Source organism: Notolabrus celidotus, chromosome 4 (assembly GCF_009762535.1).
Source record: "Notolabrus celidotus isolate fNotCel1 chromosome 4, fNotCel1.pri, whole genome shotgun sequence".
Taxonomy (NCBI): domain Eukaryota; kingdom Metazoa; phylum Chordata; class Actinopteri; order Labriformes; family Labridae; genus Notolabrus; species Notolabrus celidotus.
The window spans coordinates 27456885-27478051 of NC_048275.1; the positions used below are offsets into that span (position 1 = coordinate 27456885).

General features: G+C 40.4%; 1 protein-coding gene across 1 annotated transcript in view; it reads right to left on the reverse strand.

Moving 5' to 3' along the window:
- Positions 1 to 21167, reverse strand: part of LOC117811550 (adhesion G protein-coupled receptor A3) — a 251293-nt gene that overhangs the window by 36807 nt on the left and 193319 nt on the right. Inside the window, exon 15 of the mRNA XM_034681900.1 lies at positions 5174 to 5301. Within this exon, the coding sequence (XP_034537791.1) occupies positions 5174 to 5301 (128 nt within the window). The remainder of the gene's footprint in view (positions 1 to 5173; positions 5302 to 21167) is intronic.

The following is a 21167-nucleotide window of genomic DNA, read 5'->3' on the forward strand; positions in this document are numbered from 1 at the left end:
TAAGGGCTTCAAACATAACTCGAACAGTTGTCCTGTATTACTAGCTATCAGTTTCTCCAACCACTATCGTCACAGATACAGCTATCTTCATTATAAGGGAGGAAAAGTAAGAGTTGTTTCAAAACTGATACCAGTATTTAAAATAGAGATGTGCGCATTGAGTTTGCTGAATGATTGAATGTCGTCACCCTTGCTAACCAGCACTAGCCAGTTAAACAGTTTATCAATATTTCAATGATTGTAGGTTTGAAATGTCAATAATTTTTTTGACATTGCCACCAAACTCTGTGATTCTGTGTTTAAATGAGTTTTGCTCTGTTGTCTGAGCAATTTCTAACCTTAGGCATAGTCAGTGAGTCAGGATTTAAATACTAATTTAAATGACTGGGAAAATAGTCACTTCAAAACATGTCTTCATGGAAATGCCTCTGATAGCATCTGAAATGCAGTGTCGACCAGTACACCATTATATTAATATTTTACCATAAAAGAAATGGCCTTAGAGGAAAGAAAACACTTGTTTCACTAGAAATCAAGGCTTATTTAATGTTTAAAGTGGCCCAGCAAGTTGCCTTAAAAAGAAAAAACAAACTACAAAAAGAAGTTATTTTGAAAAGATGTTGAGTAAATGTGTTGACTTTCATCAATGACTGCTGGAAACCTCTCCTCACTCTATCAGTATGTGCATAACATCAATGTGTTTAAGTTCAAACATGAGGATTTTTCTGACAAAAATTGCACCATTTGTGTTCAGAGGATTTGGAGCTCAAGGACATGATACCCACTACTGTGTTCTTTCAATGCTCATACATCATGCATCAGCATTTCACCCACAAACACAGATTCTCAGCTTGGGTCCAGACCTCGGAATCCACCAACTCCATCAGACTGACTGAGTGTAACAAGATCTGTCTGATTCTGTCAGGCTACAGATCCTATCTGAGATTGAAAAGAACCAACGGCTCACACAGTGCATGCAGATATAGTGTCTTTGTGTATGTGTTTGTCTGTGTTTATGTGTCTGTGAACTGATGTGAGAAAGTGACAAATTCCAACAATCTACTGTTCCTATCCTCATACAGCCTGCCTCACATCCTGCCCGTTTAACACGCAGTCCCATTGCTTCACAGCTCGGATACTGTCAGTCCACTGGAGTGATACTACACAACTCAAGTGTTACTAAACAGAGATGCGTTTTAGTGCTGGGAGTGTCTTTATAGAGAACGAGGGGGGTGTTGGAGTTTGTTAATGTGAGCAGTGTTAAAATAAAAAAAAGCCTGTAACCCTCCCTTGAGTCTGACACATGCAGCACAAAAGCTCTGGCTTCATATCTAAAATATGAGCTTGTTCTCCCTTTAATCTGGGCTGGAATTAATGTCTTTTTGTTCTGAAGAACACTTTATGATGAATGAGTGCATTTCTATGTGAACAAGTAGCCTGCTGGAAAAGGGTTTAAGAATATTCCAGTTATGCTTGAGCCATTTTTCCAGAAACAACCAGTCCTACAGGCACTTGTATCATATAGGGGCTATTCCATACATCACATACATTAATTGTATACAGTAGTAGACTATACAACCTGCTTAAGTTAGAACTCATTTAAACCAAACCATGGTCTCTTCTGAACTTGTCATTGAGGTACCCTCACCCTGTGTAACTAAGTTAATCATCTCGTTTTTGAGACCTTTAAATCATTACTGAGGTATTTTTTTCCTGAAAACCTGGTAAATATAACCACATACAAGCAGTGCACAGATAATCCACCAGGGGTAGAAGGCATTTCCCATAGTATCTAGGAATAGGAATAGCTGTAGCCGATCAGTGACATAAATTGAGCTTTTCGGATATATTTTTACCAATTATGAAAAGATATGGCAGGGAAAATATGAAACTTCCACTGATGCTTATCAGGAAAATGACCTGGATGGAGGTAACATATAGCTACCTTCTATTATCTGGTTTATTGTATCGTAATACCATATTGAAAATATGAGTATTAAATTGGATGCAGCAGGTATTTACGGGGAAAATGAGTGTACAACATGGTACATGAGGTCATTTTGTCATTTCTGCTCTCATGCATTATGCATTACATAAAGTAATTTATTCTCCTTGTACTATTTAAGTAAACTAATTTAAAGCTCCTGTGAGGAGCTAGCTTCACTGGTTTTGAAATGGTCTGAAATCAAAACTGTTACCTCTTAATCAATAATAGAAGGGTAGGGTCAAATGAAGTGATAATAAATCACATGTTGCCAAAGTTTGTTCCTATAGCACAGAATTAAAGCAGAGTGTTTGGTTAGTGGTATATTTAACAGTTAAAAGACAGCAGGATGAGATTTGTCATAAGAAAAACACAACTTACAGTACAAAATGTGTTAAGATATAAGAGGTATCTATAAGAGGTTTGTGCACAGGGGGCGCTAAAGTTGAGGCAAACCAAAAAGTCCGTAAAATAAGCTTGAAATTACATAACATAAAAAATCCAATATTTTTTTTTACTCTTTTAATGATTTATGCTGTAGATGATGGAATCACCAAATGCTATTCCATTTTAAGCTGAGGAAAATTATTCCAAAATTATTAAACTATCTCATGCAGTCTGTCACAAAGACTCTATGAGAACAATAACGTTTCTCAGTTTCAAATTCTGACATGTTATTATAAGTTATATTTTCAGTGTAATTAGTTGAAACGATTTGCAGACCATCACAATCTGATTTATCAATATTTTACTTCATATACTTTAACTTGTTATTCATATTTTAAACAGCACCCCAACCTTTTTGGAATTGGGTGTACAATTTGTGTCTAATCCCATAAGAGAGGCAGAGGTACAATGTTATTTTATCTTAAAAAAGGCTGTTTTAAGGGTCTTTAACTATGTTCTGCACCTCATCTTTATGATTATGTATTCAAAACAAGATAATAAAGGCCCTTCTGTATTTATTCTATCAAACAATGCTGGGTAGAAAGTTAAAAAAAAGCTTCTAGATGTTAGGTCACAAAAAAGCAGAGCATCCTGCTGTGTTTGTTTATATTGCACTTGAGTCAACAGTCCCCAGCAGTGGTGGAAATGCTACCATCTGAAATGCAGTTTTCAGTTTCGTCTGTGGCTGATACTGCAGTGTGAGACGACAGTAAGTGATGCTGCTGTTTGGAGGCTCAGATGCTGTCATCAGTGTCTGACTGCAGAAGGACGCACCCTGTCTCTGCCCAGGTGACACAGATGGATGCAAGCTGTGGAATCTGCAGCATGTTCACACAGTTCCATACATTCTGTCCTTTAATCACAGTCAGAGAAGGAATCCATTAATAAAAGCAAAGATTTCTGTCTGACAAAAAAAATATCAGTTAACTGTGTTATACTTGGGATAAAACAATATATTCTGTAAATGAGACATGTGAGACATTTTTCTTTCTATTAAAATGGATGGAGAGCTATTACAATAATAGCGCATTAATGCCAGCGACATGATAAAGTGACTGATGATCTACAGGAACAACAGATGATGAATTGTCAGGCTGAAATAATCTGCCAGTCAGGCTCTCTCTTGCTGTAATAACAGCATCCACACAGTATTTGAAGCTGAATAGAGGAGACAGATGCCACGGTGTCAAAGAGCTGCACGAAACCTCCTCTGTCCTCATCTCAGTGTGTAATAAAAGGAACAAAGGTGGCCTGAGTAGCCCTTAGAAATCCATTAGAAGCATATATTTCTGCTCAGACTGCCTGACGCACACACGTACACATACACACCTGTGTGTGTGTTATACATCCTCTTAGTCACACAGGCTGCAGTGCTTTATGCCGGCCTAAAGCATCTGACTCACAGCACAGTCAGCACAGGATCTGTGACAGAGGCCTTGAAAACAAACCTCACCATGAAGGAGAGATTACATACATATCTGCCCCAGCTTCCATACGGAGAAAAGAAATAGAAGGCTGAGCTTTATTTCAATATTTTCAAACCTTGAACATCTCTTACATATTGTGGGGTCTAAATGACAAATAGATACAAAAGTGTTTTTTGGGACATCTCCAGTGGAGTGCTTCTGCCAGCAAGATGGCTGAATAACTGGAAGGCAGTCTTTGGGGGACTGTGATCTGATCAAACATCCAATAAAAATTTATTTGCCACAGAAATATCAGAATATAATTGTCAACACAAACAAAAGATCCCTAAGAGACAGTATTTTAAGTTCACCAGATCCTAATTTGTATTCTTATTCTGTCCGAAACAGCTGTTATACGTTGCTTACTGCATTGACAAAATGTGTTAATTCACCTCTCAGCATAATGAGAGTTGCTTGTATACCACTGTTTCAAAAGGTTAGTTTATCAGTCTTATGGTTGTAGTTATAGATGAATGATAATGACGATATTTTATCACTATTCATTATTATTACACAATTTAACACAACTGATAAAAGTTGCTTTTGTTTCCTTATTAGCAGGCCTACACATTCCCACACAGTAGATGGCGATACACAATCCAGAATGTGTGCCACAAGTATTCCAGAGGAGGAATAAAATGCATTGAGTTTCAACACAACTAATCTTTTAAGTCACCAGAAGAGTTCTCATTGCAATGAAGATGTGCATGAGCAGCAAAACATAATGCTAATTAAACAGACGTTTGAGGACTGCAGCAAGTTTACCATGGGCAACCCAAAGATTAAACAATTAATGACACAATATTGAATTTACAACACTTCATGACCAATTTTTCTGCAGTAGAACCTCAGAAAGGTTAGACCTGCAACTCCTATTCTTCAAGACAAAAGGGTTGTTTTTGTCAAATCTGTCTGTTGGCTGTGACTAAGGCATTGTATCTGTTTGTTTCAGGTACAAATCAATTTCACTCTTTAATGTTAAGGTCCCTTTATGTATGATTCCTTTGCATAATGAAAAACAACAATACATTTTGGCATATTGAACCCTGAAGATTATGTTAAAGCCATTACAGCTCCCTTTCATGTCTTCCAGCTGAAGCAAGCTGCAGGACCAGTTCAAAAAAGTACAGTATGTTAGTGACTTAGACCCCTTAAGATGCAAAAAGGCTCAGGTTTAAAAGTACCAGAGTTCCCCCTTAAGGTGTGACAGGCTAGAGAGGCTTACGGTTGAAATGTTTAATGCAAGAGAATTAAATTGGTTGGGCTTTGTGCTTACCTGTGGTGCACTATGTACGTGATGATGGAGGCGAAGAGGCAGAGCAACATGACCGCCGTGCAGGCATACACAACCGGGTGCAAGAACTCCCCAGGGTAAGGGGGGAAAGACAGCACCTTCTTCAGATCCTGAGGCAGAAACAGACAGAAAAACACATCAGACTTCATAAATACAGAACCTGAAACATCATCAGAAAGCAAGAGCAATGCCTGCACAGTGACTGCTTTTCAGACAATCCACTATAGAGGAGAGATAGGGGCTTTCCATATGCATAGACCCATATACTGCTCTGACAAGATATGAAAAAAAAATTACAAATGAATGTCAAGGAAATGTCTTGGAGTTAGAACTCCGTCCAAATCAGCATAAAAGAGTAACAACCCTGTCGAGAGAGTATTATTCCCTCTGCATTTACATTTTGCATTTCAGGCTTTTAGCTGACACTCTTAGCCGGAGCGGCTGACTGCAACAATAGCGTAAGCCTCCTAGTCTGCCAACATAAAAAGCAAAACAAAAATGGATAGCAGCCAGGCATGAAAATGAAAAAATGAAAACAAAGTTAAGTCCCTTTTTGTGCCTCCAAAAGACGCCCATTGTTAACAGACGCTCATTAAGCCCTTATCAACATCACAGTCGATTTGCTTGGTAATTTATTCTACAAGAGGAACTTCTTCAGCTCATATTGTGACAGCTACAGATTAAAACTCTCAGACTACACACAGCTGATTAATACTTCTATGTATTGTGGTATCTGTGAGCTTTAGATCAATAGTGTAGAGAGACAAAAAAAAAATGGTGCTGTAAAAATCTGTATGCTCTCTTCGCATGCACTCACCTGCTCCCTCCGAGAAGTCGCCAGTGACGTCACCACTTTTGGGCTCTGTGGTGTTGCTAAATAAAGCACACCTTATCTCCATAACCCCTGCCAGCTCATTGTGAATCTGTGTCTGCGAGAGTGATCCACGTACACGCCGTCTAACTCCATCATTGTCTCAGGGAGCAGTCAAGTGAGAAACTCTTTCTCTCTGTGTTTATCCAGAGGCTGTTTAGGCCTGTGAGGGGTTGTAACCTACAGATGATCATTTCTAAGCACCGTAGTAAAGTAAAGTAGGAGTCTGAGTGAGGGGGGAAAGGTTTGCCGGTCAGGACAGCGGGAGATGTAGAGCAGGAGACTGTGTGGTGCATCAGTCTAACTCTCATCACTGAGGCTAATGAAGCCTTTCCTGTGTGATTCTGGAGGAAAGAGTCGGAGCCAACATTTCTATTCAGGTCAGTAAGATACATTTTCTTAATGTAACCTTTAAAAGTGAAAATGTTGAGGCTTTTTTTGGGAGTTGTAAAATGTCTTCATTCTAATGTTAGTGTTCCACTTTTAAGAGATCCCCTGTTCTGTCTTTAAGGATGTTTTCTTAATGCTTGCTGAGCATTTCTTTGCAAAATATTCACAACTTTGATTTACCTAAACTGCAAACACCCTTTTCTTTCATCCATCAAATACGTAGACCTCTGCTGTAGAGGGTCACTGTCATGGAGCTGCTGTTTATTTGATGCGGAAATGAAATAAAAAGACTGGATCATAAAGGAAACAACTGTAAAACAGAGAAATGGGATCAAGTATACTATGTGGGAGCAGCAAATGGATGACATGGACGTCGTGGACAACGAGAGAAGTGTTCACATACTTGTTGACATACAGAGCAGGATCAATAAGCTGAGGGTTGTGTTTGACATGCACAGGAAGATCTGAAGCTCAAAACATATCTTAATCAACAACACCACACGCAACAAAGATGTTGCAAATTGTCATGAACACCTGCTTCAGGAGAATGCTGAATATTTGGCGGAGAGAAAGTGTAGACCTCTGGCAAAGAACAAACCAGGATTGCGTCGATTTACAAATTCTAAGGAAAAAGTTGAGCTAATTTAGACACATAATCGAGTATCAGCCACAAGCGTTGAAATGGAACCTACAAGGAACAGAGAAAATATGTTGCCCCAAGAACAGCTGGTGCAGTGGGCTTAAGTCAGTAAGTAAGACATGGAAAAATTAGTCATTTATACACAATCTCAGTCCAAACACTTTAAATACAGAACTTAAGTTCACAAGGTTTTCAAGTGCAGGTTTTTTTTCAATTTACTTTGTGTCCTTGCATCCTTCACTCATGTCTTAGCTTGTCCCAGCAAGAAATTAATGGGAAGACCCGAGGGAGGAGGAATATTTGATAAATGGGAAATCTTCAAGCATCAGTCTGAAGTGGCATCAGGTACCAATGACGAGCTACACATCTCTACAATAAAACGCTATAGAGCAGCTTGTGTTTATGTGAATTTAATTGTTGAATCAAATAATAAAAAAATAACAAACTGCTGCTTTAAATGACACCACAACATTTTATAATCAAATTATCGGCAAGTTGTTATGTGTATCTATCTGTCACTATGTTGTATATCAAGGTGACAGCAACATGATCATTTCGGCAAATGACAAACCTACACACCAATCCTGTCCCGACTTGGTTAAAAGACATCTGAGTAGGATCCACCTGTGCATCCTCACATTCAGCTCCTTCAGAAGCCTCCTCTCTCCTTGATACTTGTCTCCTCCAAGTGCATTTAAGGAATTGGAAGATTGTTTATAATGGCAAAGCTGGAACAATTTCAGAGTCATCGAGGAGAGAGGACACAAGGATGTGCAAACTAATATGAGGAGAGGCACCTCAGGAATCTGGGATCAAGTTTGCAAGAAACTAAGTCTGGTTAGACTTTCAAAATAAAGCTGTCAAGTTAGCAATAAAAAAACGAGCGCCAGGCAAGACCTTGTGAATAATGCTCTTAAGAAGATTATGTTTTCACTTTTTGGATGTGGACCAAAATACCACATGGATAAGGTAAAGAAACAGTAACAATCAGATTTTGTGCTCATGAACAAAAACTTCTTTGCTATCTTTAGGAAAAAACTTGAGGTTTGAGTTTCAAAAAGATGAGCACAGTTTCTTAACTAACAAATGTTGCAGAGGAAAAAAAACAAGTTCCCTCCAAGCTATATGATAAACATGGATTATAAGTTTCACACAATAACCAAACTACGTTGTTTTGCTAGGTTGGTCTAGTTAAAATCACAAGATGGCGACGCGCAGCAGTGCAGCGGCTTCTCTGCTAGCTGCGATTAGCGTACTCACTAACAGGGGAAAATGTGTGGTGAAGTAAAGTTTGACTGAACTTCTTCAACTCATTGTTCCCAATGTAGCGATAAAACCTGAGCTTAAGGCAGTGTTGGGCAGATTGCGGCTCCTGAGAACAACAGCTTGGAGGAGCAAGACATACCGGCTCAGGGTAAAGAGGAAGCGGGGGGCACAGAGACAAAAGAGAGGCAAGCAAGCCGGCTTGCTGGCTAGGCTAAAGGCTAGCAACAGACCCTCTCTACCCACGCTCTTTCTGCCTAACGTCCGCTCATTTGACAACAAGATGGATCTAACATGACTCCGACTGAGCAGCTACAAAGAAATGCGGAACTGCTGTGCACTTCTCTTGACGGAAACATGGCTCAACAACGATATGCCAGATTCAGCTTACGAGATTGAGGGGCTACTCCTGTTCCGAGCCGACCGCAGCAACCTGTCGGGGAAATCTCATGGAGGGGGCCTCTGTGTTTACATCAACAAAAGCTGGTGCACAAACTGCTGCATAGTGAGTAACCACTGTTTGGAATCAGCGGAATATCTTTCGCAGAAATGCTGGCCACAGAAATACTGTCAACATCAATGTGGACCCCCATCAGAATGCTTATAGGGAGAACCGGTCTGTGTCTGACGCAGCATCAGCTGTTGTCCACTCTGCTCTGACACACCTGGAGAGCAGGTACCCGAGCAATCAAATAGTGAAGTTTGCAGATGACAGGGCTGTGGTTGGACTGATCTCCAACAACAACAAGTCTGTGTGCAGGCAGGAGGTGAAAGATCTTGAGGACTGGTGCAGATCTAACAATCTCTGCATCAATGTGGGGAAGACTAAGGAGATGGTGGTGGATTTTAGGAAGAGAGGCCGCACCCCTCATCATCCCCTCTACATCAGAGGTGTAGCTGTGGAGATGGTGTCCACCTTCAAATACCTGGGCCTGCACATCTCATGACCTTACATGGGCCTTCAACAAAGCAGGCACCATAAAGAAGGCCTACCAACGGCTGTACTTTCTGAGGAGCCTTTTGTGGGCTGGCCTCAGCCCTGCTGTCCTGACATCATTTTACCAGTGTGTGGTGGAGAGCACACTGAAAAAAATACAAACAGCAGCCTCCCTCTGCTGGAAGACATATATGTCAGCAGGTGCAGAGGCTTGGCTTCGCATATTATGGAGGACCCCATCCATCCAGCACACGGATCTGTTCACCCCCTCCCATCAGGCAGAGGGATGCGCAGCCTCAAAGCCAGAACAACGAGGCTATAGTGTAGCTTCTTCCCAGAAGCTGTGAGACTTGTGAACTCTCTGGCCTAAGTCTTTTCTCTGCACTTTAATGCTGTGACTGCATGCACATACTTATATATATATATATATATATATATATATATAGCTTATTATCTATTCTGTACACTGCTAGACCTGATTAATGTTTTTAATATGATTGAATGACAATAAAGTTAACCTTGAACCTTGCTTGCAAAGCCTAATCACCTGATTTCAACCCCTAATCCCACAGTAAGTTAGGGGCCAGCAGACAAAATAGTGCTGGAGGGATACAAACAGCCTCATATTCTGAGGCTTATAGGCCACCGGCCAAGGCTGCTACAGGAAGAGCACATCTCTTCATATTAAAGAGCAGCAAGGGGAAATCTCTTTTCTTGCTTTTCTAAAGACCATGAATATGATAAGCTCAAGAAATGGTTGAAACAGTGTTTATTTGCTCTGATGTAAACTGAAAATGTGAGCATGCTGCTGAGCAGCATTTCTGTTGCCTAAGTCTCGCCATTTAAGCCCTGCACATGTGCAACTTTTTCGACAGAACATATGTGAAGAAAGTGAGGAAAGTTAAATTGGTTACTTCTTCCATCATCAGATTTGGTTAGACACAGGTTTGAATGTTGTCTGGATGCAGTATGTTTACATTCATGAGATCCAAAAAGAAATCTGATGTATGAAAAAGTAGATTGCTAACATTACTTGCTATCTGGGAAGACACCTGCGCCATATTCTGGTAGGATCAAAATTAAATAGTACTGGACATTCATTATGTCGCATGTAAGTAAGCGTATTCACTAACTGTGATTGGCTCTATAATTATTATGATATGTTATAAACTGTAGTGTGACTCAACTCAACTATTTTTAATATTTCATGTTTCTAGGATTTTGTTGAATGTTTAAGTGAAGTGTGAATACATTTACAACTTGTTTACTTTTCTTTCTACACATCTTTCTACAAATAAATTGTCTTTATTTCTATTCTAAAATGTGGACATCTATACTGGGTCCCAATTGTACATTTAGCTGCCAATATAACAGATATTGTCTCTTTTTCTCATTCTGATATCCTGTGCCCACTTTTCTACAAATCTGCTGCTGTTGTCACTTCAAACTGAAAATGTGCTGTTTACAGACACCAGGAGGAAATGCTTCCTCACACAGGATGGTACAAACAAGACCCCAGAGAGTTCTCAGCCAGGTCGTGAAACCTTTACTGAGCAGTCAAATCATTACTGTCAGAATTTAACCAGAGGTGCGGAGAAAGCTGACATTTATTTTAGCCCAAGAAATACTTGAAAAATAAATATTGTACAGCTAAACCTGACTGTAAAACTAAATTTACTGGTTTCTGGCCACTGTGACATCTTGCTACATAAATCTGTGCAGTGGATGTGTCAGCAAACATTTTTTTTTATCAACACATCCAGTCGGCAGAGAAACAGCCTGATGTCCGCCTGATGATGCAGCTTCAATACTCTTCCTTATTCTAAAGAAATGTTTCATTTAGGTATTGTAAGAATTCTTCCTCCTCAAGGAAATATGTCCACTTATAGCGTATTTTGGGCTGGCAGCGACCACAACCTCAATTTCAGAGGGCTTCTCACCAGAGCTAAAAGTTGTCACTCGACACTTCCTCTCCCAAATCCTAAAATCAGTTTTAAATTGTTCTGGATGCTTACATTTTTCTTCTATTAAAGGAGGTTTAACAAATAAAAAGTAAAAACAACGTAAATAATCATATCCTGGCATTAGCAGCAACTCAGACCTGGAAATTGTAGTGTCTTCTTGTCTGATCAGTTTCTCCTTTACCATTGTTGTTGATATAAGGAGAAGTCCTGCCCCTTTTACATTTTGATTGATCGTTGAGGGACAGGTGGCATTAACAGTCAGAATCAGAAATACTTGATTAAATCCTAGAGGGAAAAAATTGGAAAGTCTTCCCAGTGTACCAAAAGTTAAAACATTTTTCAGCCTTAAGCAATATGACCGCAGCGCATAAAAACCCAAACAGCTGATGCAGAGGACATTTTTGCTTAGCTGACGCTAACGGGCAAATTCCACAGGATCCATGTCGGTCCGTCTCTGGTCTGTCACAGCACTGGACCTAATAGGTTTCTATTGTAGTCAATGTGTTAACTCCCATTGGATCTGCTCCGTTGTATTACGGCTGCATCTCTGATCCAGCACACCGGAGCCCTTCGGATCACATAGGCAAGACTTCTACTTTTGCTGGATGCCAAAGCACGGCGCATAAATCTCAACAGAGAAGATCGAGCGGGACAGGAAGTTGGGTAGCAATACAAAATTAAAACATCTGTATCAGAATAAAACATTTTGTGTTATCGCCAGGTCAATTTCAGAGCCCAATAACAACAACAAGGATGAGGAGGGGAGTCGGATAATCATTGATGCAATAATTACCATAAGAAAACCATAGTCCCATGACTTCAGCTGTCCGGCGGTCCTGCCCCGTGCTGTGTTCTGAAAAAGCAACCGGTGGGTGTTGATGGATCAGAGAGCACGGAGCCCGACCGCAGCGGATTGGAGACAGACCAGACACAATTGGGTGGAAGTCCGATGTAATGCTTAGCCTGTAAATGCTGAATAGTATTGACTTTGTAAAGAAGGCACTGCTAGCCTAAAAACCACTGTCAGTGGACAGATGCCTTAACGCTCCACTGTATTGACTATATAGTTGCCAGTGTTGTCCGTCCGTCAAAGTTGATCCATCATTTGTTTTCTGTTAAAACAGCACACTGCTGCAGCTGGAAACAAGGCCAGTGACTGACACCAACACACAACTGGCAGCTGTAAGCCTAATTACTCAAACACTAAAACCAAAACAATGGAGCTGAGGGACCCAAAAACATTTAGATTAAAACATTTTACTTTGGTCCATTGCTTATGTTAAAAAATCAATTTTTGTCCAACTTTGCAACAGAGGTGGAAAATGGCAGTACTGCTGATTGTTTAAAGATGGGTATTTATGACTTTGCAGGTTGTAGCGTGGCCAGAAAACCAAATGACAGGACAGAGGGAGCTGAATAGACGGTAATTAGAGCTGAGTGATGAAATGTACCAACACAGCTGCACATAGAGTGAAAGAAAAGGTAAAATAAATAAGAAAGTCAAAGAGAAGGAAAGAAAGAAAACAAACAGAGAGAGAGAGAGAGAGAGAGAGAGAGAGAGAGAGAGAGAGAGAGAGAGAGAGAGAGAGAGAGAGAGAGAGAGAGTCCCTGTAAGGGGGATAACACAACTTGACACGTTCAAAAATTCCACAAGCAGTCTCACATAATTCGGGAGTTACAGATTTAGACAGAATTGCTAAATGTGTATTTACCCTGGGAGCGATGTCATGCAAGGACAATGAAAACTAGTGTTAATTACAGCTCAGTGAATTGATGTTGCAGAAAAAAATCAATGCCTGAAGCACCCCAAAGAAATCCTGCTGAAATGAAGCTTTTAAGTCAGTAAGCTGATTTATATACTTAAAGAGCAAATAACACTTCATGGGAGTTTAGATCATGAAAAATATCCCCACACAAACATCAGCTTAACTAAAGGTCAGAGAGAAAACGTGTCGGAGGGAATCAGTAACAGCATCAGTAAAAAGTGAAGCGTGCTCTGACATATTGAGCAGCTCAGTGTGATGCTAACACGGCGCGTGTGATGGCAGCTCCAGTTAAATGGCTTTAAGTGTGAGGGGGGAGTCAAATGTTCTCATGGGACATATTATCATCATCACTGGGTTTATAATGTTGGCTGAGAGTGTCAGCCACTCGCCTCCAGAGTCTTTAACCATTTCTCAGCACCCACAGCTGTGAGCTGAGCCGCTTTTCTCCAAATCCAGGAGACCTCATGCATCTTTAAAGTATTTACTCACAAAATCACACAAGCGGACCGGTGCCTTGTTAGTAAAAAGAAGCTGACTGACTTCTACTACGCAAGAAATCTGTGTTCAAAGGCTGCTCTGACACCAGCAGAGTTACAACTGGGAATCCTTGTGTTCTGCTTTCATCACCTGCATTTTTATCCCCTGCCTGTTCTGCTATTTTTTAACCTGGACAAGCCTCTAGAAGGTCCTTCATATGCCAGCATTGCATTAGAACACATAAGTGTCCATTAACAACTCAGCCAAATGTAGAGAGTTCCTATGTTCTAAAGCTTGGGTCCAATTTTTACACCTTTGAGGGCCTAATGATGAGAAGGTAAACATTTTTTATAACAAAACAAAACAGTTTTCCCTATAAAAGCTTTAAATCATCATTCCATTTATGAAATATCAATACACACATGGACCCCTTTCAGTCTTCGGGTTTCTTCTGCTGAGGTGTTCATATAATATGTGTTTCACAAGATGGCTCGCGGTATAAGCAGCAGGCGAGGCAGCGAGCTGTCCAGCATGTCATTCTTTACATGAAACAAATGAATATGTGTCGCCCTGCAGGTTGTTGGTAAGCAGGGGTTTTCTACACATGAAAGTAACTGGCCAGTCTCCCTGGTGTATTTAAGATCTGACAGCACTCTCTCTGTCTCTCATCCTCAGCTCACTACTCCTCATGGCCATATCTCTGATTAGCTGTTTGTTTAGTTTGCAGTTTACTTTCACACAACACAACCGGCTACACACATCTCCCTCTCACCCAACAACCGACACACTGATCCACTGACAAACACACCACATGCTATTTGTACAGTTTTAGGTATTGGTACACATGTACCATTAGTTGAACCATGTTTTTCCCTTTCTTTATGTCTTGTCTCATGAGCCGGGTCATGACAAGAACCCAAGCATTTGAAAAAATAAGGCTCAGACTTTTACTACGCTACTAGCAGGATTTCTTTTGAAATCGAGTATCCACAATCAAAGCACATTTTGAGTTAAATAGTCGGCTCTGTTCCCATCAGCCAGACTAACACCCCCTTACTCATTGAGCTGCCAAGAGTGGAGCTAAAAATGAGACTAAAGCTGCAGAGGCTGTAAGGTCTTCATGTCTGAACAGTTGGACTGGACAGTCATGCACCTCCTCCTGAGTTCTGAATTTACTGCTGAGGAAGATATTAGTATTTGAAGGCCCAGTCTCAGCTTTTTCAGTTCGCTCAAATATTTCAAAGCTGACCTAAAAGCAGGGTAAGTCCTGGAGAATGTTTGATACGCCACACTGACTCATGTCAGCAACATATACAGTACAGAACATGGATGCAGTCTGTGTGACGTCACCCATTTGTTACTGAGTTGTGTTTTGAAGCCTATCGATGGCTCAACCTGTCCCACCTGTCATTCAAGTCAGGTATGTCCCTAATTGTGCAAAACTCAAAACATTAATATCTTCAAACTAATGAGTTATAAAAAAATATATATATTTCAACCCCTGTGTCTGGTAAAAGAAATAAGTTGTTTAGACCAAAATCTTTTTTATATGAGGCTGTAAACATGATTATTTTTGCTGTCAAGTTGGGGCTTTCAAGAGTGGGTGTGTAAGTGGCTTCTGGAGCTTTTGGAGTCAGCCTTAAGTGGACACTGGAGGAACTGCAGTTTACAGCTTTCCACATTGCCTTCATTACTCAACGTTGCCAGATGTTGCTGATAGGTAAGCAACAAATAAACTGTGTGAAAATGAAATACAATCAGAACTGAAACTTTTTTTGTCTTGATGAGGAATCTATTTTTCCAAAGCATAACAAGTCGTTGTCAGATGAAGCAGCAGCTTAAAGAGGTGAGGTTATACGAACATCACCTATATGCAGAGACAATTAAAGTAGTGCAGAAAGACAAAAAAAAAAAAAAACTTACTCACTGCCACAAGAAGGTTAATAATTACAACATTTTGATCAGTGGTCTCATCAGGTGATAGACACATTCACCTAGAGGTGACCGTTTGGTTGAAATATTGTTGAAAGGTAGGGTTTATTCAACTTTTTGTTGCACTGAGTGTGCAGACTCGCTTCCTTCGAGTTGCAGCACGACCACATAGAGCCATAATTGAGGAAAAAAAAAAAAGCACTGTATCAGAAGGAAAATATAGAGTACGCCTAAACAAACATTTCAAGCAGACGTCCTGGTGGACCAGCCAGCTCCTCCACCAGACAAAAGAATAGCAGAAGAAGCTGACTGGCCGAAAGTGAATGAGTAACAACCCTCCCTGTACAGCTACTACAGAGCTCTCTGTGCAAAGTGCTCAGGACAACAGAGGAGGGGCTGCCATTTTATGGGGCAGCACATACAGCAGAATGTAGTAGAAGGGCAAAGCTGGAATACAGCATGCACGCTCAGCAGAACCTTTCCCTGGACAATACAGGTTCAAAAAGACCTTATAGCAGGCAGAGCTCAAGGGGAGAAAGGAGAGAAAAAAGGAAGAGAGATGAAGAGAGACCGTCCCTTCCAGCAGATAGATAGGCCCGAAGAAGAATTGTGAGGCAGACTAAAGGGTGACCTGAACAAATGGTTCATGTGGCTCAGAGAAGCAGTGTTTCTGCTCTCAGGGTGATATGGGGCTAACTGCTGCTGCAGGGGGAGGAATGCACAACACTGAATGCTGACGCAGGTACTTTTCACTCCTGATGGTTTATCCATTAATCATTTTCTTTAAAGAAAGTTCAGTTTAGGACATTTCAAAACAATAATCAAGAAATATTTTCAATGTCAATCAATGTTCATCTAAATAAAAGAGTACCTAAAGCAGCAACACAATTCATTGGTAAGGCTTTAGGATCAATTTCAGTATGTCCCTAATGTGAACCAAAGTTAGCTTAATGTTAATGTGTCTATCATATCTTGTAAGGTTGTTTAGGAAATAAAACTTACACAAAAAATACTCACAGCTTAAAAAAAATCACCTCAATGTCACTAAAAACTCTTAAACAGATACAGTAACTGATGACAGCAGGGGCTCCGAGCTGAGCTGACACTAGAGCTGTTGGCTCAGTTTTTAGGTTGGGTTAGTTTTTGTGAGTGTGGTCTGTGTTCAAGAGGCTTCAAAAAGGATTCAACTTATTTGCAGGGGTTTACTTTTCTTCAAATAAAGTGGACCAAGTAAAAAAAAAAAGTGAAACTATTTAAAAAAAAAATAAAAAAAGAAGAAGCTTCACACTGACAACTGTACTCTTCACTACTCTTTGGCAGGGCTTCAGGGGCTACAAGCTGAGCTGGCAATAAAATTGGCCCGGGTTTTTTTAATACATTTCTTGGCATCAGACTGAGTTTTTTAATCTAATTAAATAATATAGTCTTTAAAAACAGTATCCTAAGAGACTCACAGAGTAACAGTGCATGCCGACTGAATGTTCTGTTGCAGGGCTGAAGATTCCCACCCCTTCGTGAGCTGTGTCCCAATTCAGGGGCTGTATTTTTCGAAAGGCGCATTTGAAGACTGAGCAGTGCATCAAAGGTCGTACCATTTCACAGGCCCCCTCAAAATGCAGCTGAGAAAAACATCCTTCTTAGCTTTCAGGATGCTTTGGCCAAGTGAAAAAATTATGATAAGGGTAGTTACGGTGTATAGCATGATGCTAAGGTCAAGCTACGTTATAACAGCTATGTTAGCTAGTTAGCCAGCTCGCTACCCATTGCTTAGCAACAGGGGCGATGCTATGGAATGCCAGGGTGAGGACGGGTGACGTAATAGGAAATCCACAGTAGACAAGTCCAAATTGTAGCTATCGCTACACAAAGCATGCTGGGAGGGTGATGCTTAAGCAAGTTTTTACTGTGAAAAAGTAGTTATCTGAAAATGTTTAATGCCCAGGTACGGACTAAAAGCTGCAGACTCACTGACTATAGTTGAGTTCATGAAAAATGTTAGATTTATGTTTATTTAGTGATATGTGTCCAATTTTTCAAATTTCTGCAGCAGTACCATTTCCACCCCATTCAAAGAGTCATGATTATGCTAGCCCTTGTGCACATGTTCTGTAACTTGTTTGCTTCTACCTTCATGTATAAAGTTTCACTTCTGTATATTTCAGTCGTGAGTACTTCACAGCGGAACATGCATCAGTTACAGATACAGATTCCCTCGCTGACTTGGCTGTCCTGATGACTGATGTTCCATTGGAGGAGTTCACAGCATGCTCTAAACTTCTCATCCTGTTGTACTCCTCCTCGCAGAAGCCCAAAACAGCATGTCAGCTAGGGACGAGAGCAGCCAGCATCAAATGCGATTCCTCCACTCCAGTTATTATCATTACTGCTATCATATCACATCACAGCACAGCGGCCACTTCATTACTGTGTCTGTGCTGCAGAACAATGTGACCAGGCCTCTGACAGTGCAATTCATTACAGAGAGGCAACAATATTACCATGCAGGGCAGCTTAGTTTAGCCTACTTTGGATTAGCACTGGCATGTTACATTTAAACATGCCTCCATTGTCCTCAGCAGCTGAACGGGCCTCTGATCCCCTGTTTGCGTTGTAGTTACATCTTTAATCCAGGATCCTCCCTCCCCATGCCAAAATCAGATTACCAGAGTCAATTAAACTTGATCCATAATCTCAGCGCACAGGCACAGTGGGTGCAAGGTTATCAGGCCTGCAAAATAAAATGGGACAAATACACTGTTGGTCTGAGAGGACTTACAGGCTCAGCATTTCGTAATGTTGATCTGCACAACCTGTAGATCTTACACACGAGTCATTTCTGGAAAAAAATGGAGGAAGATTTTGTTATTTAAGCCTATATATATTGGAATATATACATATATAAATTAGTTTGAACATATTTAAGAGTCCAAAAATGTACTATAAACATATTGCTCTTCTTTATAACTTCAGCTGTCAGTGGAAAAAAGAAAAAAAAAAAGAAAAAAGTGTAAACCCAAAACAAAATACTTCCTCTAATTTACCAATAATAGTCCAGAAGAAGTGTGTGATGGTGTGTATCTGCAGAGATTGAGCTCTCTGCCTGTGTTTTCTTATTGTCTTCTTTCAGACACATGGTGTTTTAAGGTTTTTGTGCAGTGGTATTGAGCTCACAGCCAACAGCCCTCAGGCAAGGACTGGTAAACTTGTAGGGACTAAGTGATGTCACTGTCTCTCCCCTCTGTCTGCAACAGATGGAAGTGTATGCATGAATCTTTAAGAGGCCCCAAAGGGACTTCAAGAACATCATTCACCTGTGACCTGTGCATGAGGAGAGTTAGTGGTGTAGTGGCTGTGGTGGACGGTGGAGTAGACACATGCAGCAGGAGAATAACACAACTTTACAGGCAAACAGAATCTAGCACCTTTCTGTGTGAATGTGTGTAGATGGGATCGGTTTATGAGGGTTTAAGAGCATAACAGCTATAAAACAATCAGAAAATATGTTTTTTCTTTTGTCTTTTTCGCTGTGATGTCTTCGCTCCTGGCACTCTCTCTCTCTTAAGTTGATCGACCAGCGCTGCTCTCCCTCATGGATTAAAAACACAAGTACAGGTCTGTTATTTGATAAGCTTTGTTGTTTTTCTGTAGTATTGAATGTAAATTAATTGTTTGTTTTTTGAAGCAGGTGGTACTGAAAAGAAAGATAAAAAATGTTACAATATTATTGACAGCATAGCAGAAAAGATCCCTACAAAGATAGACCCCTCGAGTCAAAGAGTAAGATGCTTTTTTTTCTATTACAGAAACAATAATTTGGTTGCTTTGTGAATTCTTTGTGAAACAGCACGAGACTCCATTGAAAATCTGTAATGACACCTTGCAGAGCACAGGAGTTGTTGGTCTACTCCCTCCTCATCTGGTTGCTCCTTCATGTTTGTGCACTACCCAAATATTGTCTCTGTGGAATCCAAACTTACCCTTTAAAACATAAAAGTCAAAACCACTTAAACAAACTAACCTGTTAATACATTAGTAGACGAGCAACGCCAGTGTTTTGCAAGATAAATGACTGTTTATGTGAATGGGGTCTGGTGGCTCTAAAGAGAGGGATGTATTGGCCAATAGTCCAATGTTACTGTGACCAAAAGAGTGCTGCAGGGTCAGTTTCTATGCTGATGACTCTGATGTACTGCTCGACATCCACTCAAAACCAAGCTCCCTCCCAGCTGCAGCTTGCTTTTAACACTGTTCAACAATTGTTTTTATGATTTCAACTGGGTTTCATTTTGGAATCAAATCTCTTTTCAGTCCAAAAAAGACTGGTTGCTGCCACTTTTATGCCTTTACTGGGCGATGTCTTGTATATGTATGTTCATCACTAACTTTAAAGGCCTCACTCATCACTCTTTGCTTTATCAATATATTGGTTGGTCCTCTTTGTCGTCACGTAGACTAATCACGTAGACTAATCACGTAGTCCATTTTAGGTCTGCTTCCTTCCTACCATCTAATCTACATCAAACAGAACTTGAAATCTCTGTTCCTAGGACCTTTTCTTACTGTCTAGGGTCTAAGGAACTACGATAGGAAAAAAGGTGTTTAAATTTGCTGCTCCCTTAACTTGGAACCAATTACAAAAAGACCTGAAGCTAAATTAACTGGTGTCATTGGATGCTTTTGAATGACTTAGAGGCAGACACATCTTGCTGTAGATGTTCTGCTCGATACTGCCTGTTTACGATTGGGATCCATTTGATTCCATTGTTATTCTATGTTCTCTCTGTATTAAAAAACAATTCTTGTGCTAAGTCTTTTTGTGTCGCTGTTCTAGGCCAGGTTAAATAAAAAAAATAATGTTTGGTCCTCAAAATAAACAAAAGAGGGTTCCAATTTGAGATGATCGAAGCTCCCCTTAAATTCGTTTGACTTTCAATTGGTGCTGTTAGAGCTGCAGAGTCTGTAAGCCAATTTTCCCTGTGTATCCTTGCAAATGTGCTCCTTCCCCTGTTGTAATCAAATTGGTGCACGCAAGAATGCACAAACATTGTGCATTAGGGAGAGAAGAGAAAGGGAGAGAAAAACAAAATTAAAATCCTCTGGTGAACAGCCTGCAGGGCTCCAGCTCTCATCCAGCTTTGTATTTTATCATCCTTGAGCGGCTGTGTGAACGCTGGAACAGAAACGGAGCAAGTGTGCAAATCAAACTCACTCCGGCCTGCCCGAACATTGTTTGATAACAAGAGGAGGGAGGTGATACAATAACCTCTGGACTTGACAACAGTCACAAAACAGTCATGCACCATTAATGCAGTGCTTCAGAGGTATCTTGTGGCTGTCACTCAGCTTGTAGCTTTGAGATGTGGCCATGCTTGTAATCAACACCTCGCTGATAATGTTCAACAGCAGAGGCAAACGAGGCCCACAGGGGAATGAGTGATCAATTCACATGGAATCAATGCATCCATCAAGTCAATAGAAATCACGAGCTGATGAGGAACCTGGATCTGCATAAAATACAAGGGCCTTCTCGATCAACCCTGTCATTTGAGACTGTATCCATCTCCTCAAACATCAAGGGGGCATTGTTTAATTAGCATTCATTTCTCCAGAGTCTCAGATTAGAAGTGTTGTATTTAGCTTTAGGCTTTTCAAATCTTATACAGAAGCTAATGTAATTGCTGTTCAGTGCAGACATGTAAAGCGTGACTACAAATAAAAGAGGCTTGTGCATGGCTC